Here is a 27,169-nt window from a genome sequence, read left to right on the forward strand (position 1 = left end):
TGGAGCTTGAGTTGCCTGAATTTTCTTGCTACCTTGATTTTATGTAAATATATGTAATGTTTATAACTGTATGCACACACACAGACTGAAATGTGTAAACATGGTGTCAATAGGCTTCAGCAAAAGACTACCAGGAACACACTGATAGCTGAACAAGTTCGGTTTGTTACTTGTTGCAGGGAGGGTGAAAACATGCTATGGACACTCACGGGTCTTAGTAAGAGGGTGTTAGAAGGAAGCTTTGGAGTTTGGGCTTTGGTTGGGTGACTTGGGGGAGAGTCTAAGGAAACAGGAATTGTCTCCAGACTGGGTGCTGTTGGAACGTGGGGCAGTTCTGGGATTGGGTATCTCACTGAATCTTATCTACAGAAAGGGGAAGCTGGAATGAGGAGAAAGCCAGAAATAGTAAAGAAGTAGCAGTCACTCATTTTGGCTGAGAGGGGAGGTGTGTGGCATTTTGTGGATGCCACAGTGACCCATTTTTGTCTGCGCTTTGCCAAAATCATGAAGTGGCCTGGCATTGTGTCATTTTATTCTGGTCTCAGGGCAGCCTTGTGTGAGGCTGGTATTCTGGGACATTGTTTATGTCTCCTGGGAGAGTCACATGGTCCAGCTGTGAGCCCCAGGGCAGCTTCTCCATGTCAGGGGTTGCTCTTCTTCCTTTCGTAATAGCTTCAGTTATTCTTGATGTAGGAAAGACGTTAGGATTCAAAGCCAATGGCCAAGAAAGAATTCTTGAGACGTCTTTGGTGCAAAAAGGTGCATGGGGACAGGACCCGTGGGCAAAAAGAGCTGCAATGGGGTCATGAGGAGTGGCCGATTGTCTACTTTCAAGTTGGGAGAGGGTTAGGGATAGCATAAGTTTCTAAGGAATTTTGGAAGCAAGGTTTCCAGGACCTTGAGGGGACTAGCTATTGTTGGGAAAAGGCCATTTTTACTGTCTAATAAAACCTTAGTCATGAGACCCTTCAGATGTATATCGGTGGGCCACGTACTTGGGGGGTGATTGCCAACACATATCTTGGGGTGTACAGATAAAGGAAATTTCTAAAGGAAATTTTATATGTTAAAGTAGACTTACAGGATCCTGGGGGAGGAGGCGGGGCGGGGGGCGGGGGGGAGACTAGAATTGCCTTTTGCCCTTAGCAAAGTATCAACAGGGAGGCAGTTGAGTCCCTAGGGGAGTGTCACTCTTCCTGTTTCAAGGACTTGTCAGTGGGCTCTAGGAAATTTAATAATTTTTCTTCTGCCTTGGTTTCGCACATTCTTATTCCAGAACTGGCAGATCTCACTGGTTTATGTGTGCCCACTGCCCCTTTGCAACAAGCACAATCCACTTTTAGGTTGGGTGGGTTAAGAGAGTGAACATAGAGGAAATATTCTCCCCAGAAAGGATGGTTCACTAGTACTCTTTGGTCCCCTTTCTAAACAATTGGCTCTTGTGAGAGCTGATCCCTTTCCCCTCCCCAGCTTATGCTTGATGTTGCCTTCTCTGTTGTCACTAAGATGAACATTTGGCAACAAGACAAAAACAAGGCAACGATCTTTTCTTATGATAAAAGTGATGATAAATGCAATTTTTCATTTGCATTTTGTTTTGAAAAAAGCATTCTCATAAGTTTTTAATAATCTCTGAGAGAGAAAAATCCTTTCTCTACCCTTAGAACTTTTTCTGCTCTGGCCACCACTAAGCATTGCTAAAGGTCCTTTGACTCTGAACTTATTTTTTTTCCCCCAGTTCCTTTCTTTTTTTTTTTTTTTTTAAACTAGAAAACGAACATCTCTTGCTTCTGGCATTTAGAAGAGCTTCTATGATTCTTCACTCAATTCTCTACTTGTTGTTTCTTGTTCTTTGGAGAATGACCTGCTTGTCTCTTTGCATGTTAGTGTGACTAGTATAAAAATTAATTTGTGGAATATTTTATGGTATACTGGGTGTAATCAACTTGTTCTTATTTATCAAACTCAAGAATACCACAAGCCATACTGTGCCATAACTGCCTATCTATCCGTATACATGTTTATTCAAAAGATCCATGCTAAGCTCATGCTGTGCTGGTAAGCTTTGCCCTAGGCTTGGACACCAGGGAAGGAGGGAGGGAAGATGAAGAGCTGTTTCTGGGTTGGTATTCCTGCTCAGCCACTTGTTGATTGGGCATTTTGGGCAATTAGTTGATCTCTCTAAACTTTACATTCTTCCTCTGTAAAATGTGGGGATCACACTAATACTTCCCCTTAAGGCTGTGGAGGATGGAAAGAGATCATCTGAGTTAAGTGTTTAGCACAGGGCTGTCACAGTTAGTACTGAGAGAGAGCCATTGTTATTTTTTGAGGATAAAGTGGTGAGTTACAAGATGCTGTCCTTCCTCAAGGAACTGAAGGAGGATTAGGCTCCATTACCTAGTGATATAACTGGGAAGACTGGAGGCATCTCACTCATTCTTGGGGAAGTGTTGGGGGGCAGCAGGAGAAGTGCTGTAGAGAAGGAATTGTCTAAGACCTGGTGGGTGAGTAAGTTCTTTTTTTGTTTTTTAAGGTTTTATTTATTTATTTTGACAGAGAGAGAGAGAGACAGCGAGAGAGGGAACACAAGCAGGGGGAGTGAGAGAGGGAGAAGCAGGCTTCCCACTGAGCAGGGAGCCTGATGCGGGGCTCGATGCGGGGCTTCGATGCGGGGTTTCGATGCGGGGTTTCGATGAGGGGCTCGATCCCAGGACCCTGGGATCATGACCTGAGCCGAAGGCAGACGCTTAACGACTGAGCCACCCAGGCGCCCCTGGTGGATGAGTAAGAGTTGGCCAACCAGTGGTGGAGGGTGAGAGAGAAGGTGAAGGAATGAGGCTAGTGGGGGGGGGGGGGGCAGGGGAGCCCCGGAATTAGGAACCGTGTCAAGCGCTAGATGTGACAAGGGCAGGTCCTCGTGGCCAGACTGTGGACAGGGTGGGAAGCAGTGGGAAGTGTGGCTGGAGGGGCAAGTGAGGACCAGATCTCAAGGTCCCTGTGTTCTAAGCTTAATACCTTGGACTTTATTTATCCCGAGGACAAGTTGTTTTTCTATATCACCACTGGTATGCCTTCCAAGAAGGTACTAAAATAAATTTTTTAAGTGGATAAAGGAAATTTTTTAGAAATGTTTGTTGCAACACATTAAAAAAAAAAGTTTTTGTCCCTGGACCTAAATGTCAGAGAATTAATTATACTCTCATTCATAAGACATAGTTGACAGTTGCCCATGTGCACCCTGGTCCCTCATGATTTTTCTTGCCCCCTCATTCCTTATCTGTCCTTTATCCCATTCTCCTCCATTTTGAAGACCATTCCTTATGTGTTTGATACATGGTCTTAAAGGTGCATGTATCCTTATAAAAGATACAGTGATGGGGCACCTGGGTGGCTCAGATGGTTAAGTGTCTGCCTTCGGCTCAGGTCATGATCCCAGGGTCCTGGGATCGAGCCCCACAACAGGCTCCCTGCTCGGCAGGAGCCCTGCTTCTCCCTCTCCCTCTACGGTTCCCCCTGCTTATGCTCTCTTGCTCTCTCTGTCAGATAAATAAATAAAACCTTAAAAAAAAAAGATATAGTGTTGTTTTATGTGTGTTTTTAATTTATCTACTTGGTATTCTGCTGTAAATCTAGTCCTGCATCTAACTTTTTTTTTCTCTTGATGTGAAGCATCCATGTTGCTACGTGTACATCTAGTTCCTTTCTTTGAACTTCAGCCAAGTCCATGGACAGTATGCATTGAAGCATTATTTATAATAACAGGCTGAAATAACCTAAATATTGCGCACTAGGGAATGGTTAAGTAACCTTGGTACATTAGCAGTGTGAAATAATGTCTCCATTAACAATATTCTGGATGCCATGGAAAATATGTTTATACAATGTTAAGGGAGAAAAGCAGACAAAATTGTCTTTACTCCGTGAAAACAACCACATAACAAATACATATTCATACAGCCAACGGCTGGAAAGGATCAGAGAAGAATGAAAACAACTCTGCATGTCAGAGCGAGGGAACTGTGGGTAACGTTTCTCTTGTAGCTGTTAGTAATGATTATGGTGTGCCTGGGGATTTAGCTTACACACCATAACTTTTCCCATGGTATAATCTTGGGGGAGGAAAGAGATCAGAGAAATACTAATCTGTTGCCTGTTCCAGGGTTGGCACCTGGATGTCCCTCCTCAGCCAGAGAGGTGTGTTCTGCAGTTGACTTCAACTGCATTTGCCACCCCCCCATGGGGAATGGAATTGAAATTAAAACCCTTTTCAGAAGGCCGAGATCTAGTACTGCCAGATTTCACTGTCTTCAAGAAAAGTGAAGTGCACTAAAAGTTATGTAATATTATTCTTCCACTTGTGCAAAAAAGTAAGACATGGACTTGTATGTGCATGGAAAAATTTTGGAAGAACAGACGAGAAACTGTTAACAGTAATTGCCCCTGGGGAGGGGGACTAGGGATCTGGGGAGGGGGATTGGGGATCTGGGGGAGGAGGGAGACCTATTTTTCTTTAAAGTATGAGAGATGCATTTATTATCTTCCTTTTAAAAACCATGTATCAGGCACCACTTTTTCAAACAAAATTTTATTTTTCAAAGTTTAAATCCCCAAATTTCATGGCTCTTTCTAAACAACGCTTTTCAAATGTAATTTTTAACTCATTACTAAGAGTCTTCCAAAATAACAAATTCGTATTTTGAGCCTCAAATTGTACACTTCTGTTTAGTGGTGAAGGCTAAACCCAATTTGAGGACTGCTTACAATGCGTTACGACATTAATTCCAAAGCAGAACGCAACTGATGAGCAAGATACACTGAGAAGAGTGACATCAGGCTTAGCATAGGAGAGCGGTTGCCCTAAACATGGACCTGCCGCAGGCTCTTCCTCCCTGCTGGGTGTGCGCGAATCCTCCAGCCCTCTGGGGGTGGCGGTTCCTCGGTTCTGGGGCTCCGCTCCCCGGGGACCCGGCCTCCCCGGCTCTCGCCCCCGGGAACCTCCCGGCCGGCCGCGCCACCCCTCCGCGGGCCGAGGCGACCCCTCCCGCCTCCGCGTCCCAGGGTGGCCGCCCCGCGCGCCGCGTCACTCGGCGCCCTCGGTGAGCACCTACCACTGGCCGCGCCGCGGAGGGGAGAGGCCGCGACCCTTCCCCTGCCGGCGGGCGACGCGCCACCACTCGTGCCGCCTCGGCCTGGCGCTAAATTTAAAAACTTGACAGGCGCAGCTGGCTGGCTCCGGAAACGAAAGTAAATTCGTTCCCGCGGGCCGCCTCCCGGGCTCTGCCGGCGCCTCGGCGCGCGGCCCTACCCGGAATAGACCCTTCTCCCGCCATTTTCCCCCGGCTCCTAGCAGGCCCCGCGCCCCGCGGCTGAGGCCTACCGCCGCCGGGCCTGCAGGCGTCGGGCTCGCGCCCCGCGGAGAACGCGGGCGGCATGGACTGCGGGAACGGGGCTCGCGCCCGGCAACATGTATTCCTGCTTCCAGGTAAACACGCCCGCCCCGGGCGGCGGCGCGCCTCGCCCGGCCTCCCGCCCGCCCCGCCCGGCCCGAGAGCGCGCGGAGCGGCCGACGAGGACGGCGCGCGGCCGGACTTCCACCTGGAGCGGCGGGGCGCGCCCCCCGTCGGCCCTCGGCGCCCGCGGCCCGACGCGCGCACCCCAGCGGGTCGCGCTACCCGCGCGGAGCCATGCGCCGTGGGCAGTGGTGCTGCGCGCCCCTCGGACGCGGGTGCGGGACGGGATTCCCTTCCCAGAGCGTTTCTCCTCATCTTGGTCGCTGGTTACAGCTAGCTGCCGTTTTCACAACCCAAATCCGAAAGCGCAGAAACGGACCGAGCGTATTGCCTATGCTGGGGTGGGCCGCAGGAGTGGCCCAGGCCTGCGGGGAACGACATGGGCTCAGGGTCTCGCGGCACGCTGTGGGGCCCTGGAGTGTCTGCTTTAGGGTGCAGTTTGCTGTCCCCCGCTCTCCGCGCTCGGCAGCTGGCCGCCTCTGGCTTCCCACTGGATCGGATCCAGTGGACCCGGAAAAAGCTCGGACACTGCACTTTTTTAACAGGGCCCCAGCCCTGGGCCAGGCCTTGGGTGGGTATGCAGGAGGGAAGCCAGATGGTGATAGGGGTTAGGACAAAGGTGGTTCAAAGAAATTCAGGTGGGTAGAGCATGACAGGAATGCTGGCGCCAAGCCTTTTCAGCCTCCCGCTGGGTGATGAGGAGCCATCCAGGGTCTGCAGGAGCTTGGAATAATGGATAGTCAGTTTCCACACGATGGGCTCCAGTAAGTGTCAGAATAAAAGGAGTTTGGGACTAGGGAGTGCAAGTCAGAAAAGTTTGGCCCTCTTAAAGGATGATACATTGATGTGATGGCAAAACGTTGGAAATAAGGAAAATCCTTTGCTCACTGTATTTAATTTTTAGATTTAGCTCAGCAAATGCATTATTTTTACAGCAAATAATACTCTGATGATGTTATAGTTACCCAGCAACCTCGACTTTTATAATGAATATTGAAAATTATTGTGTGACAGTCCGTCAAGAATAATTTTTGTGTGTATGTTTAACTTGTTCTTCCTTTATAAAGAGGTATAACATACAGTATACAAATTTAAGTGCAATTCAATGAATACACCCCTGTATTTTCATTATGTATACATATGTATACACCCCTGTAATGATCCCCCAAGTCAAGGTGTAGAACTTTTTCAGCAAGCTCATGTCTGTTGCTAGATAGCCTTAGTAACCTTTATGATAACCTCTGTCTCTAGAAATTTGTTCTGCCTGTGTGGATAAGTGTGTACTCCTTTCGGTCTGGCTTCTTTCACTCAGCATTACATCTGTGAAGTTCATCCATATTGTGTGTAGCAGTGGTTTGGTTTATTGGTTGGTTTGTGTTTTCATTGCTGTGTATACTTTATTGTATGAACATCCATGTTTATTTCCTCCACTGTGGGTGGGCATTTGGATTGTTTCCAGTTTGTAACTATTGTGAGTTACACTTCTAAGAACATTCTTTTATGAGGCTTTTGGTAGACAGAGGCACTCATTTCCCTGAGGTGTATACCCAGGAGTGGAATTGCTGGTTCTGGGTACCTGTATGTTCAGCTTTAGTAGATGCTGCTAACCGGTTTTCCGAAGTGGTTATACCGATTTATACTCCCACCTGCAGTGTATGAGAGTTCCCATTGGTCCACATCCTCACGACAGATGTTTGTATACTAAAACCATTAAAGCAAAATTCAGGGTTTTGGCAGAATCTAGCAAAGGCCTATGTGGATACATGCTTTACGTTAGAAAAATCCTCTTCTTGCCTTTATCACATCAATTCGATGAGATTTTGAGGGTAGGAACTCTAATCATTCTTTCAGAATGAAGGGCCTTGTTATGATTCAGGTACACACAAGGGCTGATGATAATTTGAGTTTCTTATTTTGTTCTGTTTAACCGGTATTGACATTTTCATTCTTTTTTTATTTTTTTTAAAGATTTTTATTTATTTATTATTTGACAGAGAGAGAGACAGTGAGAGAGGGAACACAAGCAGGGGGAGCGGGAGAGGGAGAAGCAGGCTTCCCGCTGAGCAGGGAGCCTGATGCGGGGCTCGATCCCAGGACTCTGGGATCACGACCTGAGCCGAAGGTAGACACTTAACGACTGAGCCACCCAGGTGCCCCGACATTTTCATTCTTGAGGTGTGTTTGTATCCTCACTGTATTAAACACAAAAACCTTCAAAATAATTGAATATCGATTGCATCCCTGAAAATTGTAAGTTTAATGCGTTTACTGCTGGGCTGTGAGAATTTCAGTCCAATTCCTGTTCAAAGCTGAGATGTTCTATGACCTTTGGACTTACTGGAGGAGGCTGAGCGGGCTGTTCAGGACCCTGTTGTCAGGCAGGCAGTTTCTGTAACACAACTTGAGCTTCCTGCTCCTGTCCTTCTAGCCGGCCTTTACTGCCACCTGCAGGTTCTGAGTGGACGAACATTGGTCAGACTTGAGGGCATTGGTCACCTGGGCAACTGGGCCCCACCCCCAGAGTTTTTGATTCCCTGGTTCTGGGATGGGGCACGAGAATGTGCATTTCAAACAAGTTCCCAGGTGAAGCCAATGCTGCTGGTGTGCGTGCATTTCAAACAAGTTCCCAGGTGAAGCCAATGCTGCTGGTGTGCGGACACCACTGTTCCTGCACTGAGACAGCCCTTGGGAGTGGGCTACGAGGCAGGATTGGCCAGCCTCAGGTGGAGCTGTCTTTGTGGGGGCCAGAATTAATATCAGGGGTGCACGTGGAAGCACAGGCCAGGAGGCCTGTCTTCACAGATACGTATTTGTTGGTGTTTTCTCTTTTTCCTAGCAGATGAGAAGTCAGCCCCAGTAAGTTGTACATTTGAGAGAAGGAGACTATATCCTGGTTGGAGTGAGCACCATAGCTACAGTGAAGTTGGGCTCTTAAGAAAGAAAACAAAAATTAAGAATTTTTCAAAAGCATTTGGTGGAAGCAGTTTTACTCAGTTTTAGAAACTTTCTGGGATCCGAAGAGCTTACTCTGTATACTGGAACATGAGCACATTAACCAAGAGGCAAACAGAACTTTAGAGATTGATCCGTGAGACAAATGCAAAGCCAGTGGACCTTGGAATGATACTTTTTTCCTGCCATTTAATTCGTGTTGTTTATCAAGCTGCCTACAATTACACTGTGTTATATGTTGAAGGATATATTAAAAAGCACTATTTAGGCCTCTTGTTTTCAATTTCTTTGGAGAAGTCCAATGTCCCAGAAAAACAAAAGCTGGAACTTGGAAGGGATACCTGTGAAGTAGTCCGACTTAGGCCCTTGACTTTCATAGGTCAGTGGGGACAGAACTGCTTCCCATTTCAGCAAGGTAAGCATTTCTTGTAGTTTGGAATAGTCTTAAAGGTTTCTCCAAAATGGCCTGGGGGTACTAGCCTATTTGCAGTTTTAGTTACTGTAACATCTCTAGACCATTAACATCGCTATTTTTAAAAATCTGGTATCAGTTTCTATCCCTTTGCTGCCCCAAAAGTAAATGTTTAAGTCATATTTTTAATATTTTTCTCTAGTGCAAGTTTTGTACACTGGTCAGTTCTGCTAAGTTGGAATGGGCCCCAACGTGAAAGGCGGGCTGGGAACAGGTTCACTGAGTGTAGGATACGAGATTGTGTGGATTGCTGGCATGGCTGAACCCTGTCACTGCACCAGCTCCAAGTAGATGTCAGAACATTGGGAAACCCTAATGTTGTGTGAGGGACAAAAGGAAGGACAGAAATGATCTCAGGACCACTAAATTCATTCGGGCTAGCTTAGTTTAAAAGCATCTCTCAGCCGGCCCCTGATTAAACAGCCCCCAGATCAAAGTAGACCACATCCCATCTTCAGCTGTAGACAAGTTTTTGCAGTGACGTTATTCCCCTTTATCTCAAGAAAACACACATTAGAAAGTATTTTAGGGAGAGTCATATTTGTTACTTATTTCCCCACAGCATGAGTAATGTCAGCTCTTGCGGGGTTAGAGGATGGGTTGCTTTTTGGGAAATAAGAATCACAGGTGGCCTGCCTGCCTTAGTCATTCCAAATATATTAATGAGCCTTTTATTAGAGTCAGCATGATAATCACAAATAATAATATCAGATTTGTCTCTCCAAATAGAATACAAAAATAGATTTGAAAGCATTAGATGAATGCGGGCTTTAGAACTATGTTCTAATTAAATGATTAAAAAAGAAATCAAATTTAAAACGCAAAACTGATTTTCCTATTTAATGGTAGAGACAATTTATATTAATGTTATTTCTGATTAGAGTCCTATAGCTTTTTAGTAAGCCCACAAGAAACACCTCTTATTTGGGGGGAAAAAAAAAAGTAACAGTTGAAAGTATATGGTAGGGCGCCTGGGTGGCTCAGTTGGTTAAGCGACTGCCTTCGGCTCAGGTCATGATCCTGGAGTCCCAGGATCGAGTCCCACATCAGGCTCCCTGCTCGGCGGGGAGTCTGCTTCTCCCTCTGACCCTCCCACCCTCATGCTCTCTCTCTCTCTCATTCTCTCTCTCTCTCTCAAATAAATAAAATCTTTAAAAAAAAAAAAAAAGAAAGTATATGGTAAAGGAAGAATTGCTTAGACCTAAATGACTTCTCAGTGACCCTAAAAAAAACACATAGAACTTTTTTCCTCCTTTACTTAGGTAAGGGCACAGGGTTAATCTCAGAAGAAAAATCTAAGCCGGTTTTTTGTTCTTTGGCAACACTGTTTGCATGCGTGCATGTTTGTGTTTGGAAATATAGCTTGTGGACTGAAAGCCTCCTTACTTTCAGAACAGCTTATTCACAGGGGAGGAACCTGTGCTTAGCTTGGTGAGGGATGGGGAATAATTCAAGTGCTGATTTTAGACAACCTCTGACTAATTAAGTTCAGCTTCTTGGAAGATTTGTCTTTTACTGAATAGTCTTCTGCAGGCCTTCAGCAGTGTGGGAGTCTCTGAATTCTCCAGCATGGAGCATGTTTGATATTTCCCACACAAATCCCGAGGCTGGTTTTGTCTTTACAAAGTTGTTTTTGGTGGGACCCCCACTGACCTTTCTCAGATGGCCATTAGATCTGCTCCCTCTGCTGGCGGAGCACGTTCTGAAGGGGGTGGACTTAATCAGTTGTCAGCTGGTGTAATCAAACTGAGCCTGATGTTGTCCTGCTAGTAATTGTTCTGAAAGATTTAGGACATTTATAAGAACTTATAACTCTGACATATTTATCCTCCAGGGCAGAAAAAATTTTTCATAGAAGGAGAGTAAGAAATGTTTATAACTTTTTTCATTTGAGTATAGTTGATGCATGATGTTACCTTAGTTTCAGGTGCACAACATAATAATTCAACAACTCTATATATACCTTATGCTGTGCTCGCCGCAAATGTGGCTACCATCTGTCACCATGCAATGCTATTATAATACCATTGACTCTATACTTTGTATGCTGTACCTTTTATCCCCATGACGTGTTCATTCCGTAGCTGGAAGCCTGTATCTCCCACTCCCCTTCACCCATTTTGTCTACCCCCCACCCGCCTCCCCTGTGGCAACCATCAGTTTGTTCTCTGTATTTATAGGTCTGTTTCTGCTTTTTGTTTGTTTTGTTTTGTTTTTATATTCCACATGTAAGTGAAATCATGGTATTTTTCTCTGTCTAACTTATTTTACTTAGTATAAAACACTCTAGATCCATCCATTTGTTGCAGATAGCAAGATCTTATCTTTTTCACGGCTGAGTATATTCTATTTTATATATATATCTCACATCTTCTTTACCCATTCATCTGTTGATGGACACTTGGATTCCATATCTTGGCTCTTGTAAATAATGCTGCAATAAACATAGGGATGGCTGTAATAGTATTTTTCTAGATATGTCTCCTAAGGCAAGGGAAACAAAAGCACATCAACATAAAAAGCTTTTAAAAAAATTTGACTGCATCAAAATAAAACGCTTCTGCACAGTGAAGGAAACCATCAACCAAACAAAAAGGCAACCTACAAAAGAGGAGACTATATTTGCAAATAATATATCCAATTAGGGGTTAATTTCCAAAATATATAAAGAACTGCTATAACTCAACATCAAAAAAAAAAAAAAACCCAAATAATTTGATTTAAAGATGGGCAGAAAACCTGAATAGACATTTTTCCAGAGAAGACATACAGATGGCCAACAGACACAGGAAAAGATGCTCAACATCAGTCATCATCAGGAAAATGCAAATCAAAACCACCATGAGCTATCACCTTACACCTGTCAGAATGGCTAGAATCAAAAAGAAGAAATAATAAGTGTTGGCGAGGATGTGGAGAAAAAGGAACCCACGTGCACTGTTGGTGGGAATGCAAAGTGGTGCAGCCACTGTGGAAAACTGTATGGAGGTTCCTCAAAAAATTAAAAGTAGAACTACCATAAGATCTAGTAATTCCACTACTGGGTATTTACCTAAAGAAGACATAATTTTTAATTTGAATAGCAGAAAAGGAGCTGCATGGATTTCCCCCATATCCTCTGAGCTTTCACCATGATGTTAAGAAACAAACAACTCATCAATATTTTCTAAAGTGTTATAATAAAACACACCTAAAACTAGGCTTATGCTATTTATTGGCTCTATGTCCTTCAACAAGTTGCATCCTCTTTGTAAAGCCTCAATTTCTTTATCTTTACAGTGGGGAGAACAGTCCCAGCCTCCTAAGCTCTTCTTGCACCCCAAGCTCTTAGCGCCAGACTTGGGACAGAGTAAGCATCCAGTAAACATTCACTGAAAGGAAAAATGTCTCACATTCCATTTTTTTCCTGCAGTCTTTGTTACACTGCCCTTTGTCCTCCTTTTCCACTTCTACCCAAACTCTATCCTTTTTCAAGGCTCAGTTCAACTTTAGTTTCCACAAAGTTAAGCCATTGTATGGATCACAAAATGAATTCCAGTATTCTTAAAGTTTTCTCATTTTTCAGTTTCTGCCTTTATTTCACTATGTACTCATACTACTTATTCACTGTAACATTCACTAAAATACTGAGGGATATTGGGGTTATACAATGTCTCTTTCTTTTAATGCCCATGACTTTGGGTCTGCCTGGACCTCTGTCTGCTCTTCACATTCTCTGCCTGGCAAATGCCTACTAATCCTTTAAACTCAGCCCACAGCTCCTCCAAGACATCTTCCCTCTGAGACTCTCTGATGTTAGTGAGCAAGCTAGTGGTACTTCTTGAACCTACCTACACATTTCATCATGATTATTTGGTTCACTATCATTTTTTTTTTTTTTTTTTGAGTAGGCTCTGCACCTAGTATGGAGCCCAACACAGGGCTTGAACTCACGACCCTGAGATCATGACCTGAGCTGAAATCAAGAGTCAGATGCTTAACCAACTGAGCCACCCAGGTGCCCCAGTGAGCCATCATTTTTATATAAAGATGTATTGAAGCCCCAGTACATGCCAGTGGCTGGAGAGAATCCAGGTGTGTACTTCCTGTGTCACCGCCATCAGCTGCTCATTGCTGGGCACCTTGGCCTTGAGCTTCAGAGCCCACCCTTGCCCAGTGTCTCTGAAAGGAGCATGCCACTTAGACTTTCAGCCTTTTTGTCCAGAAGTCCTTTGTATGTGCTTTTTAAATATCTTTAAAAGGTAGCTTTCCTTTCCAGGTACGATTGTCGCTGAGTGGAATGGGCTGAGTGCTGAAAGGGTCGGATCTGTGTGTTGTCATGCCTGTTTTATTACCTGCCTCTGAAACAGCTAGGATCCGAGTTGGCCAAGGTCTCTAGCCAGAGCTGATTTCCTGCAGGAGCCTAAGACATTCGGTGAGGCTCTGCGGTATCAGTTGCTCAGTTTTGACCAGTTAAATCTTCATTTAGACATTTTTCTCCCAGTTTTCTTTTAGTAACTTCTTTTATTAGAATAGTATTACATACCCTTTAGTAAGACAGAAAAATATAAAGAAGAAAATCATCTCTCATCTTGCCACTGAGAAATAACAATTTTGGAAATATTTCTTTCTAGTCTTTATATATTGTATGTATTCTAGTATAAAGTCAGTGTTTTAAATTTCTTTCTCATTTTTCTATTTTTACCCATATTTCACTATTTACTCTTTCTACTTACGAGTTTATTTCTATTGTAACAAATATACCAAATAAGTACTGCTTCACAGTGTACATATTTTGGATCGGTTATCTTTAAGAGTGGGTAAAGACTGAAAATACAAATGGATGCCAGAGAGGTGAGCATAAATTCACAGAACTGTAGTGGGCACAATGGCCAGCTGGGATTCTTCAAAGGCCATTCGAGGTAGAAGTTTTCAGGACAACCATGGCCTCCTGCAAACATCCCTTGGGGTGCTTGCCATAAATAGGATGACAGTTTGAATGGACCATGAGTCAGTCTGCCTTAGTATGGAAATTACTGTTTGTTTAATGTAGAGTCAGCCCGTCCTACTTGTGTTACAAAACCTGGCCCATACTTCTTTAGGAGTTTCCTAGCCAGGTCATCTATTCCTAGGAAGGGCCAGCTGGGTGTCGGGGACAGGGGCAGGGTGAAGAGTCTCAGAACATCGGAACTATGCCTTGCAGCACCGAGAGGTCCAGAGCGTCTGCCTGTCTGAGAGTTCACTTCCTCTTCTCAAACCAGCGTCCTCCACTTCATGGAAAACAGGCTGCACACTGCACCCAAGCCTCAGATCTCCTGGTGTGTGCTGGGAGAAGCTGCCCCTCTTCTCTTATTTCTTGTTTCAAGACAGCCTTCTGACTGGCCCCACTGCGATCACATGCAACCCCAGCACCCCCTATTAGCTGTAGCCATGAGGGGCAAGCTCCACTACAGCAGCAGGTGGGAGACGGGGAGGACGGAGGGGTGCTTGAGGGTAAGGAGCACTTTTCCAGGAGAAGGGAAGGTGAGGCTAGGCACCACAAGAGCTAGCCACTGCCCTCACTCACCCGTGTGCCAGAGCCGCATGGGACCAGGCTCGTCTCAGCCGAGCATTCTCAGTTTCTCAGTTATTGGTGGTCTCTTTGACTGGATGGCATATAGGTGGGGCAGAGGTTTATTGTATGAAGAAGTAGATTTGGGCTGTTCATTTACTCAGGGTTTATATAATTTTTAGGAAACCCATCTTCTAGGGCCTGTATCTTCTAGCTCCTACACCTTCGCACTACACTTTGATGTATGTTATTGTAGTTGACCCTTTCCATGGCCTTGGGAAGTTAGTCAAGGCAAGCTTTATAATCACCATTTTACAAGATTACGAGAAGTCAGATCATCTGTCCGACACTCAACAGGAACTAAATGGCAGAGATTCAAGGCTCTCCTCAGTCCTCTAGGACCCCTGCTATGTGGCACTCTGCTGACCGAATGGTGGTACCTCACCAGGGTGGGAGAGGTGGGAGGATCAGAAAGGCTGGGGTTCCCTCGCATGTCAGGTTGATGACCAGGGACCAGGCACATCTCCTATTCTGGAGTTAGCCCTGGTTATGATTGGACATCCCAGTCAAGTCTGTCCTTTCAACCTCTCCAGAATTTTCCTGCTTCCCAGATATTTCAAGAGCTGAGCTCCATCTCAATGTACTGTCGGTCTCTGTGGCTCTGAATTGGCTGCACACCTGAAGTTTTTCATCAGTTTCTTCTTCAGCACAGAGGCCAATCCTAGAAACATGGCTATTGATAGAGACAGCCCTGAGAAAATGGAGATTTTATCTTCTATGGTCTTGGCGAAGGCCAGTTCTTCTTTTTTCTTTTTTCTTTTTTCCTCCAAGTTTCAAAATTAAAAAGATATTCTTAGAGGAACCCATAACTTGAAAATTATTCGTCTGGTGCATGGCTCTCTCTAGCTTTCTTGGTTTGTCTCCTGTAGTGTTTAAGGAAGCTGAGAGCTTCAAAGCCAGGAACATGACTCAGATCTCTTTGATGGCAGTGGTAACATCTTGGGAAGGGAAGACATATAGTTATTGCTAAAATTAGCATTCCTGGAAGTGGCAAGTAACTTGAAGATTATGCTGATTTGTCTTGCATGCATTGTATTTGTGTCCTAACCAAGTCTCCAAGGAGCTATCCCTGGCGATCAAAGAGACGGGGAACAAGGGGGTTGAATATGTTCTAATGGCTGATGACTACAGAAAATAAACTGGAACCTATTTAGGTCACTGTATTGCATGAGCATGAGAGTGATGTGCTCATCTTTTTTTTTTTTTTCTTTCCTATTAGATCTTCTTAAGAAAGCTGAATAGGCTTGATATGGTATCTAAAAATAAAGTAAGTGGTGCTTTGATGTCTGTTCTTTCTTTTCCATGTAACGGTGGATGTGTGTTTCTCAGAGCTTATCTGCTGTGTGCCAAAAATCAGACAGGACCATGAACAAATGTCCATTGCTTCCAAGTCATAAGAACACTTGGCAAAAAGGTGGCTCTCTCTCCTGTCTCATGTCTTTGAACTCTAAATGATGTGAAGACACTTGTCTTAACCAAGAGAGGGATAAGAAAGAGCTGCCAAGTTTAAAAACTGGTTGATAAATAACTTCATATCAACTGTATCACCTACCCATGTAGTCTGAAGATGAAAAATAATGTTCCATTTTGACTTCTACAAGATTCCTGACTAACTTTTCAATGTCACAGAATGGTTAAGTCCATGCATTGATCCATGCTGTGTACTCAAGTTATCACAGAAGCCTTGGGGGTGTATGTGGTTATGTATAGGATATTGTATTCTCTAATAGGAAGATCAGTTTTCTTTTCTCGCATTTGGTCAAGCTTGACTTTATCTGTAGTTTATCACTTGATGTTTCTTGTGTCCCGCAACAGATTTCTCTCATCCTTTATTTATGTCTTTTTTGATCCAACCCTTTTCTCTTTCTCACTTTCCCCAGCCACACACCCCCCCTTTTACTTCTGCTGCACACACCCCTGGCAGTGTGGGACACTGGCTGCACTGGAGTGGGGGTGGCTGATTAGATGACTCTCTGGTCCTCCAGGTTGGGCAGGACACAAGAGGAGACAGATGAGTTTGAGACGTCTGTGTCATAAGAGAACAGCTGTACAAGATAGTTATTGTGCTTCAGAGCTGCAGCTTGTGTTTTCTGAGTTAAGACGGATGAGATTGAGGATTAAGAGTTTCTCTAAAGTATCATAGTGTAAACTGTTGGTTGCCTGAGTTTATTCTTGGCTCTATGTACAGTGAAATAGCTCTGTGACCTTCAGCAGGTTTCCTAACTTGGGGCAAGTTTCTCACGCAAAAAAATGGAAATCAAAATAGTACTTACTTCATAGAGATGTTACAAGGATAACATTATGTAACATATCGGGGACATTGCCTGGTGTGTAGGAAATGCCCAATACATATTAGCTATTATTCGTTAACATTCATTGGACACAGTTGTCTCTTTATCACTGGTATGTTTTCTTTAAAGTTCAAATGTCAGGAAAGAAGCAATCAGACTTTCCTTTCTGTTGAGGTATTTAGATTAGGATGGTAAACAGATGGAAGATTTGCTGCTAGGATTAATGGTGACCAGTGGGACATAAAATTGCATCTTTATAGAAAACACAAAGACCATGAGAAAACTGCTTTGGAATTGGTTAGGTGTAAGAAGCTAGAGTGGCAGGGCTGGAGACAATTGGGAAGTTTAAGATATTACTGAGTCCGAAATGACCAGAAAGACTGAGTACCTGCTTCTGATTTGTCTGAATTTTTTTTATTTTTGTGAAAACACTCTTTTGGCCAGCATGGCTTATGTCATCTCTTATGTAAGAGAAAACAGCCAAAAAAATAAATAAAGTGTAAAGCCTAATCTTTAAAAAAGATATGATTTGAAGTCTTACTTTATTCAGAATAGTTTTAGAAGAAGGTGTTTCATATGAGTCAATTTTCTAGATAAATGAAGTTTAACTTGTTAAGTATCAAAACTTGTTTTACCATTTCTTACTGAGATTTTTCCAAAATCAAACAACACATTCATGTAACATTTATTGAGCATATCACATGTGCCAAAAACTGGGTACTTTACTATATATGATCTTAATTTTCACACATAAAATGCATTATATTTTGGCTTTTTAAAAAAGATATCCTTTTTAAAGGTCTAATTTAATCTCTTCTTGGAAAGCTAATTGTTAGGCCCTTAGATAATTCTGTGCTTAGAATTTCTTTGACTTTTATATTTTGATCTTATTATTCTCTACATATTCTTTTTTTTTTTTTTAAAGATTTTATTTATTTATTTGAGAGAGAGAATGAGATAGAGAGAGAGCATGAGAGGGGGGAGGGTCAGAGGGAGAAGCAGACTCCCTGCTGAGCAGGGAGCCCGATGCGGGACTCGATCCTGGGACTCCAGGATCATGACCTGAGCCGAAGGCAGTCGCTTAACCAACTGAGCCACCCAGGCGCCCTATTCTCTACATATTCTTGATGTTTCCATATCATTGAGAGATAGGAAACTGGTTTTCAATTGAGCACTTATTACAAATTCTAGGCACTTTAAGCTGAAGAAAAACCTATAAAATAATAATTATTATTATGCCCATTTTATAAATGAAACAACTGAGGCAACCAGAGTCTGAGTATCGTGCCCAAGTTCATACTGCTAAGCAAGAATAGGAGCTGCAAGTGGTTTATGGACCTCTCTGTCTCCATATCTTGTGCTCTTTCTATGCTGACATTATCAAAGAAATAGGCCTCAACTAAAAATAGGTTAATAGAGGAGAAACCTTCACCACACCCCCCACTCTCTTACTTTTCTGATTCTTTCCCATTATTCTATTTTTTAAATATTTTATTTATTTATTTGACAGAGAGAGAGACAGCGGGAGAGGGAACACAAGCAGGGGGAGTAGGAGATGGAGAAGCAGACTTGCTCCCGCTGAGCAAGGAGCCCGATATGGGGCTCGATCCCAGGACTCTGGGATCATGACCTGAGCCGAAGGCAGATGCTTAACGACTAAGCCACCCAGGTGCCCCTCTCATTATTCTAAAAGCAGATTTTTTTCTTCCTTAGTTAATTTAGCTATCCTTCAGCTATGCTAGATGTAGGTAAAAGTTAGAAAAAAGATGGAGCTTCTAAGCCTGTGGGTGAGGAATTGGTCCATGGGATGACCCAGGATTTTCCACATTTTAGTGAAAATTAAAAAAAACCTCTTAACTTTCATAGCGCCTTTAATTTATAGTCACAAGTAATTTTGTGTGCCTAAAGCCAGGTGTAGACTAAAGAATTTATCTGAGTCTTATAGCAATATGAGTTCTTTACTTATCCTAAGCCTTCAAAATCCAGTGGGGGTAAATCCATTCCTCCATAAAAGCAATGAAAACATTGGCAAAGATGGCCAAAATCAACTTTTTCAAAACTCTTGAAATTAGCCAAAGTCTTCCAACAATCTGAGAAGTGTTTATTCAAGAAAAACTGCTGAATCTCATTAAGCAGGGTTTGTGGCATTGTAACTTGAACTGCTCACATATCCCTCTCTTCAGGTCTACAGTAACCTTGAAAACCAGCAGTCTTGCAAACATGGTACGTGTAAAAACCAGCAGCATTGCAACCACTGGACTGGACAGGCCTCGTTTGGAGCGTCTTAAAAAGTCCCATTCCCAGAGCATCGTCCCTATTTTACCTGTCTTGTAGTTCCCTGGAAAAGCTTGATTGGAGCTTAGAACTTGCTCTGCAGGAAATATCCTGTCCCCAGGGCCTTTGTCAAAAATAATCAGTGGCAATCGTTTAACATATCAGCTGCTGAGGGGGCAATAGCAGTTGGGCAAATAAGGACCTGGCCAAAAACTTAAAAGAGAGATAGGGGGATAAGATATCCCCATAAGGGACTTTGAAAAGCTCTGACATAGTCCTAGGAAATTAAAAGGCTGAGCACGTATACAGGACTGTGTGCATGCCCAGGAGAGACCTGACAAGGCCCTAATCTCTCACTTCTGACTGATTTTGAGGTCTTAGGCAAGCAGTTAATAAAAGCTAAGGCAGAAGTTTAAATTACTTGAGTGTTGCAGGCATGTCCCAGAACACATGCAGAGCTCCTCAGCAAATGTTGGGAGACTTATTTGTTCAAAACATTTAAGGAAATCTCAGACTAATCATTAGCTATCCATTAAACCAACTGAGGCATCAGTGGTTACAGGAAATACACACTTTATAGGATTAGTCCAGGAAGGTCGCTAAACAAACAGCAACAACTGCAATGATGACAAAAAGCAGCAACAACAATAAATCTTGGGGAGTTGGGGCAGGGGAGTCTGATTTCCAGAATTGTCACATTAATTATTACCTAAAATGTCTAGTTTAAAAAAAAAAACAAAGGTGTGGGACACCTGAAGAAAAAGGAAGGTAGGTTTATACACAGGAGAAAAAATCTGTCCCTGAGGGGGGCCCAGTTGTTGGACTTATTCTGCTAAGATTTTAATCAGCTATTATAAATATATTTAAAGAACTAAAGCAAAATATGTCTTAAAAATTAAAGGAAAGTATGACAATGAAGTCTCACAAAATAGAGTATATCGATAAAGAGAAATAGAAATTATAAAAGAATATATAAATTCTTGAGTTGAAAAATACAATAACTGAAATGAAAACTCAACAATGGAATGCACGTTCTCCCTAAGTGAACATGAAACATTCTCTAGAAAAGACCATATCACAGGCCATAAAACAAAACTCATTATGTTTAAAAGGATTGAAATTATACAATATATGCTCTCCAAAAACACTGAAATGAAAATAGAAAGCAGTAACAGAAGGAGATTTGGGAAATTCACAAATATATGGAAATTAAATGACACACTCTTAAAATAACCAATGGATCAAATGAATGCAATGAATGAAAATGATACAAAATATATAAAAAACATAAAGGATGCAGGTAAACCAGTGTTCAGAGCAAAATATGTAGTTGTATATGCCTAAAAAGGAGAAAGGTCTCAAATAATCTGAACTTCCAGTTTAAGAAACTAGAAAAAGGAGAACAAACCAAACCCAAAGCAAATAGAAAGGAAGGGAATGAAGATTAGAGCAGAAATAAAGTAGAGAATAGAAAAACAACAGAGAGAAAAATCTTTGAAACCACAGTTGGTCCTTTTGAAAAGATCGACAAAATTACCAAATCTTTAGTTAAAATGACCAGGAAAAAAAAAAGTTTCAAATTACTAAAATCAGGAATGAAAGAGGGGACATTACTACTGACCTTACAGAAATTAAAAAGGATCGTGGGGGACACTATGAACAACTGTATGCCAAGGAAATAGATAACATAGATGAAATGGACAAAGCCCTAGAATGGCACAAATCACCAAAACCAACTCAGGAAGAAATAGACAATCTGAATGGACCTATAGCACGTAAAGAAATTAAGTTAAAAGCTTCCCACAGAAAAAAAGCCCAATCCTACATAGCTTCACTGGTAAATTCCACTAAACATTGAACATATGAATATGAATCCTTTACAAAATTTTCCCCAAAAAAGGAAAGAGAGAGAACATTTCCCAACTCATTCTATGAGGCCAGTATTACTTTCATACGAACACCAGGCAAAGGCATTGGAAAAGTACAGATCAATATCCCTTATGAACATAGATGCAAAAGTCCTCAACAACTAGCAAACCAAATCCAGAAGTATGTAAAGAGTATGTATTACATACCGTGACCAAGTGGGATTTATCCTAGGAATGCAATATTGGTTCAACATACCAAAATCAATCAATATAATATACCATTTTAATAAAATAAAAGCACCAAACCACATAACCATTTTAATAGCCACAGAAACAGCATTTGAGAAAATATGGCACTATATCATCCTAAAAAACAGTCCAAAAATTAGGAATAAGGAACTTTCTCAATCTGATAGAGGGCATCTATAAAAAATCCCCAGGTAACATTATGCTAACACAGTTCATATGAAATTTTCTTTACATGTTGAAATGAAAATACTTTAGATATATTGGGTTAAGTAAAATATATTATCAACACTTACTTTACCTATTTTTAATGTGGCTCCTAGCAAATTTTAAATTTTGTAAGTGGCTCACCTTTGTGGAATGCATTTTCTGTTCTGGACCCAGGGCCTCCGGGATCTGGTAGATCTGGGCCCTATTCCCTGCCCTGTAAGACTGGTTGATTGAGAGGGGACGGTGGAGCATGGGCATTGATGAAGTGGGCTGGAGAAGTAGATGGGGGTGGGGGGTGGAGGGTGGAGGGTGGGGGTGGGACAGATAAAGAGACGTTATGAATGCAGTCTTGCTCTGAGAGCAGGGGCCTTTGTTTTATTCACAGCTGGATCCTTAGTGCCTAGGATAGTACGTGAGCTGGGAACAGAAAATTGGTAACAAAATAAAGATTGGTAATTAAAAAAATGATTCCATAAGAGGGTGGTGTTTATTACTAAATGGTAATGCTTATTCAGCACCTGCTACTTGGTGCTGTGGGTACATAGATTCTAGCAGACAAGAATGCGGTTTAGTGAAGACGTACGTGGCATCTGATAATCATCTGGCCATGAGGTGGGTATACAAGATGGTACAGAGGACTAAGGGGGACTAGAAAGTGGTAGTTGGAGTTTGACAAAGTTCGTTTGTTGTTGCCAGGTTTGATTGTGCAAGGCAAAATCTTTGCCTAGTAATTTTTTTTCGTATCTAGGGAAAACATATTTGAAGTCTTCACTTTATGTAAAATCACCCGATTTCCAAATATTGGCACCTAAATGCAAATTTTTTCAAACGTGCACATCAAACAAAACCCTTCTGTGGCTTAAGTTTGGCCCAGGAGCCTACTGAAGATTTCACTGGTGAAGTGAATGTATAATTCCTTTGACTTCTTAGGCATCAAAGCAAAGAACTTAATGGGAGGTGCAAGAAGCCTTCTCAGACCTACTCATCTATGTAGTATCCTCTATCTTAAGGTCTCAAATTCCATGTATTTCTTCTTCTTAGTAGCTGTTACATTTGGAGTCTACATTTGTATGATTGTTTGACTCATTATCTGTCTCTTCCAGGGCACATCCAAAAGCTCCTCATGGGAGCCGGTTGGGTCTGCTTTGCTAATCAATAGTTAATAAATGAATGAGTGAAGTAGGCAGGAGAGATTAATTTTAAAATCCATTCTATCGTTAATGAGGTAAAACAACCTGAGGATAGCATCTCACTTGGAATTCTGTGTTGAAAGATTCAGTCCAACAGCAGGTTATTTTATTGACACAACTGAGAAAAGAGGACTTTTTTCACCTACTACATAGACATTTCAGCATTATCTACACTAATACATCTCAAAGTATATTTCAGAGAACCCTGGCATTTGCAGCAGAATACATTAATTTCAGTATTTATTTGTACTTAGTAATTCCAAAGTTCTTACAGTTTGACATTTTAGGTTATAGCTAATCCTCTGGATTTAGTGCTCTTCCTGAGAAAAATGGAAACACTGCTTCCCTTGTATAGTTGTTAAAAATATATATATTAGACTTTTGGTGTTTATAAATTTTAATTATTTTAAGCGCTAGAAGAATGGGAAGGCTGAAGGAGAGCTGGCAAGAATCACTAGAACCAGAACTTTCTATTGAAAAAAAGGAAACAAAAAATCAATAATGATTCACCAAGTTAAAGTTGAAAGGTTTACTACAGTACTGAAGTAAAATCATGGGTGTATTGCTAAAGACAGAGGTCCCCTTTTCTGTTCCTTGACATAATGGAGACAGTGATGCTGGAATAGTGAGAAACGGCAGGGTGAAGGAGGGAAAAACCACAGCTTGTTTTAGTTTTGTGGAAAAGTTTTTAACAGTGCTAAACTTTATCCTTCACATTTTTATAAGTTGCAGAAAGGAAAGTCTTAAAAGATTCTTAAAATTAAATCTGTATGGTTCCATTTATATAACATTCTCAAAATCACAAAACTATAGAGATGGAGAACAGATTAGCGGTTTCCAGGGGTTGGAAATGGGGCAGAGTGTTCTATGAGCTTTTACCTAGTGCATTCTGAAGCTCTGTATTTGTGAGCATAAACATTTAGGATTATTTCCTCTTGATCCTTTTATCATTATGAAATCACATGGCCTTTTTAAAAAAAATTTTTTTACTTATTTTTTTAATTCCAGTATAATTAACATACATATATTAGTTTCAGGTGTACAATACAATGATTCCACAATCCCACACATTACTCAGTACTCATCACGATGAGTGTACTCTCCTTTTTTTAAATTTTTTATTGTTATGTTAATCACCATACATTACATCATTAGTCTTTGATGTAGTGTTCCATGATTCATTGTTTGTGCATAACACCCAGTGCTCCATGCAGAACGTGCCCTCTTTAATACCCATCACCAGGTTAACCCATCCACCCACCCCCTTCCCCTCTAGAACCCTCAGTTTGTTTCTCAGAGTCCATCGTCTCTCATGGTTCGTCTCCCCCTCCGATTTCCCCCCTTCATTCTTCCCCTCCTGCTATCTTTTTTTTTTTTTCTTAACATATATTGCATTATTTGTTTCAGAGGTACAGATCTTTGATTCAACAGTCTTGCACAATTCACAGCGCTCACCATAGCACATACCCTCTCAGTGTCTATCACCCCGCCACCCCATCCCTCCCACCCCACCCCCACTCCAGCAACCCTCAGTTTGTTTCCTGAGATTAAGAATTCCTCATATCAGTGAGGTCATATGATACATGTCTTTCTCTGATTGACTTATTTCGCTCAGCATAATACCCTCCAGTTCCATCCACATCGTTGCAAATGGCAAGACTTCATTCCTTTTGATGGCTGCATAATATTCCATTGTATATATATATACCACATCTTCTTTATCCATTCACAATGAGTGTACTCTTAATCCCCTTCACCTGTTTCACCCATCCCCCTACCCACCTTCCCCTGGGGCAACCACCAGTTCTCTATAGTTAAGAGTCTGTTTTATTGTTTGTTTCTTTTTTCTTTATTCATTTGTTTTGTTTCTTAAATTCCAAATGTGAGTGAAATCATATGGAAAACAGTATGGAGGCTCCTCAAAAAAATTAAAACTGGAATTACCATATGATCCAGTAACTCCACTACAGGGTATTTACTCAAAGAAAGGAAAACACTAATTTGAAAAGATATATGCACCCCTGTGTTTATTGCAGCATCATTTACAATAGCCAAGATGTAGGAAGCTGAATGGATAAAGAAGAGGTGGTATATGAATATACAATGGAATATTACTCAGCCATAAAGAAGAATGAAATCACCATTTGCAGCAACATGGATGGAGCTAGAGGGTATAATGCTAAGTGCAATAAGTCGGTCAGTGAGATGACCTTCTTTATTACTGGCAATGTTCTATGTCTTATTAACAGAGCCATTCCATCTTTCTTTTAATTAGTGTTAGCATGAAAAGGGTGATATATCTTCTTCCTTCCTTTTAATCTACTTGCATCTTTCAAGTGTGTTTCTATAGGCAGCATATAGTATTACTTTACTTTTTTAACCAATCTGAAAATTTCTGCCTCTGAATTAGGGTACACATTTACATTGCATGTGATTATTGATAGGGTTTGGTTTGAGTCTGTCATCTTGCTGTTTGTTTTCTATTTGTCTCATCTGTCCTTTAGAACTTCTTTTATTCCCCTTCTGCCTTTTTTTTTTTTTTTGGATTGAGTATTTTTTTATGGTTCTATTTCATCTCCTATGTTGTCTTATTAGTGACAGCATTTTTTGTTAATTTTAGTGGTCACTTCGGGGTTTATTGCACACGTATATTGATCCCATCTACTTCAGGCATTCCACCTACGGCAGAAGAAACTCACAGTAGGATGAAACATACAGTAGTATGCTTTCCTTTCCCCCGTCCTAGACTTCATGCTGTCGTTGTCATATATTTTATTTATATGTATGTTGTAAACCCCACACTAACTTGTTATTTTTGTTTAGTCAGTGATCTTTAAAGAGATTTAAGTAATAGAAAAAAATTCTTATTGATTTACCCCTGTAGTCACCATTACCAGTGCTCCTCATTTCTTTGTTTAGATTGATATTTTCATCTGGTATCCTATTCCTTCTGCCAGGACTTCCTTTAGCATTCCTGGTAGTGTGGGTCTGTTGGTGGTTATTGCTCTCAGCTCCTGCATGTCTGAAAAAGTGTATTTATCACTTTCATTTTTTCAAGGGTAATTTCTTTGGGATCATCGTGTTTTCTTTCAGTACTTTACAGATGTGTTCTGGCTTGCATTGTTTCCAATGAAGAAATTTGCTGTCATTTTTAGTTTTGTTCCTCTGTACATAATGTGTCTTCTTTAACTTTGTCTGCTTTTAAGATCTGCTCTTTATTATTGGCTTTGAACTATTGATTATGATGTATAGTTTATTCCTATTTCCTGTATTTTGGCTTAATTGAACTTCTTGGATGTGTAGGTTTATTGTTTTCATCAGATTTGAAAATATTTAGCCATAATTTCTTCAAATATTTTTTCCATTCCCACATCCTCTCAGAACTCCAGTGACACATGTATTACTAGGATGCTTGAAGTTATCCCATAGTTCACTAATGTCTATTTACTTTTCATTCTTTTTTCTCTGTGTTTTCATTTCATATAGTTTCTATTGCTATGTCTTCAGTTCATTAATCTTTTCTTCCGCCATTAATCCCATCCAGTGTATTTTTCATTTCAATTTGGGTCTTTTAAGAAAACTTCTATGTCTCTACTTAATTTTTTGTGCATGAGGAATACCGTTCTTATGCCCCTGCCTGTTCATTCTGACATCTGTGTCTCATATCAGGACCCCTCCCTCAATAATTGGGTTCTTCATTTTTCTCATTATGGGCCAATTTTTCTGCTTCTTTGAATGCCCAGTAATATTCGATTAGATGCCAGGCATTGTGAATTTTACCTTTTTTGGCCGATGAATATTTTTGTATTCCTATAAATAATCTTGAGCTTCATTCTGGGGCACAGTGAGGGTACTCTGAAACAGTTTCATCCTTTTAGGTCTTGCTTTTTAAAATTAGTTTGTTGGGGGGCGCCTGGGTGGCTCAGTTGGTTAAGCGACTGCCTTCAGCTCAGGTCATGATCCTGGAGTCCCGGGATCGAGTCCCACATCAGGCTCCCTGCTCAGCGGGGAGTCTGCTTCTCCCTCTGACTCTCCTCCCTCTCATGCTGTCTCTCATTCTCTCTCTCTCAAATAAATAAATAAAATCTTTAAAAAAAAAATAAAAAATAAAAAAAATAATAAAAAAAATAAAAATAAAATTAGTTTGTTGGTACCACAGCAGCATTCAGGCTAGGGCTCTTTGTTCCCTGCTGCTGAAGCAAGGCCCCCTTTTGAGTCCTCTGAATTGAGAGGCTTTCCAGTCTGTCTGGAGTTCCGAGCCCTGCGTGAACCTGAGGTACTCTCCCCTCTATCCTCCTGGCCCTCAGGTAGTTTCATCATCTGCATGCACTGATCAGTACTCGGTTGGATACTCAAGCAGTATCCTTTGCACAACAAAGAAAGTTTCCTTTCTTTGTAGTTCTCTCCTTTCCTGTACACCACCCAGTGAACCATAGCCAGGCTGCCTCTAGAACCCTCAGCTCCACGTCTTCAACGCAGGGAGTCGGCCAGCCTTCCCCTGGGGCTTTCCATCCTGCACTGCAGATGGAAACTCTCTCCTGGCAGTAAGCAGAGGATTCATAG

The 27,169-nt window shown here is 41.8% G+C and overlaps 1 protein-coding gene across 3 annotated transcripts in view; it reads left to right on the forward strand.

The window, feature by feature from the left end:
* Positions 1 to 5,116: 5,116 nt before the first annotated feature.
* Positions 5,117 to 27,169, forward strand: part of RNASEH2B (ribonuclease H2 subunit B) — a 71,252-nt gene continuing 49,199 nt past the window's right edge. For all 3 annotated transcript variants that reach the window (XM_032403083.1, XM_032403081.1, XM_032403080.1), the window contains exon 1: positions 5,117 to 5,485. In XM_032403083.1, coding sequence (XP_032258974.1) covers positions 5,434 to 5,485 — 52 coding nt within the window. In that variant the 5' untranslated portion in view covers positions 5,117 to 5,433. The remainder of the gene's footprint in view (positions 5,486 to 27,169) is intronic.

The sequence above is a fragment of the Phoca vitulina genome, unplaced genomic scaffold (assembly GCF_004348235.1).
Source record: "Phoca vitulina isolate PV1807 unplaced genomic scaffold, GSC_HSeal_1.0 scaffold5, whole genome shotgun sequence".
NCBI classification, from domain to species: domain Eukaryota; kingdom Metazoa; phylum Chordata; class Mammalia; order Carnivora; family Phocidae; genus Phoca; species Phoca vitulina.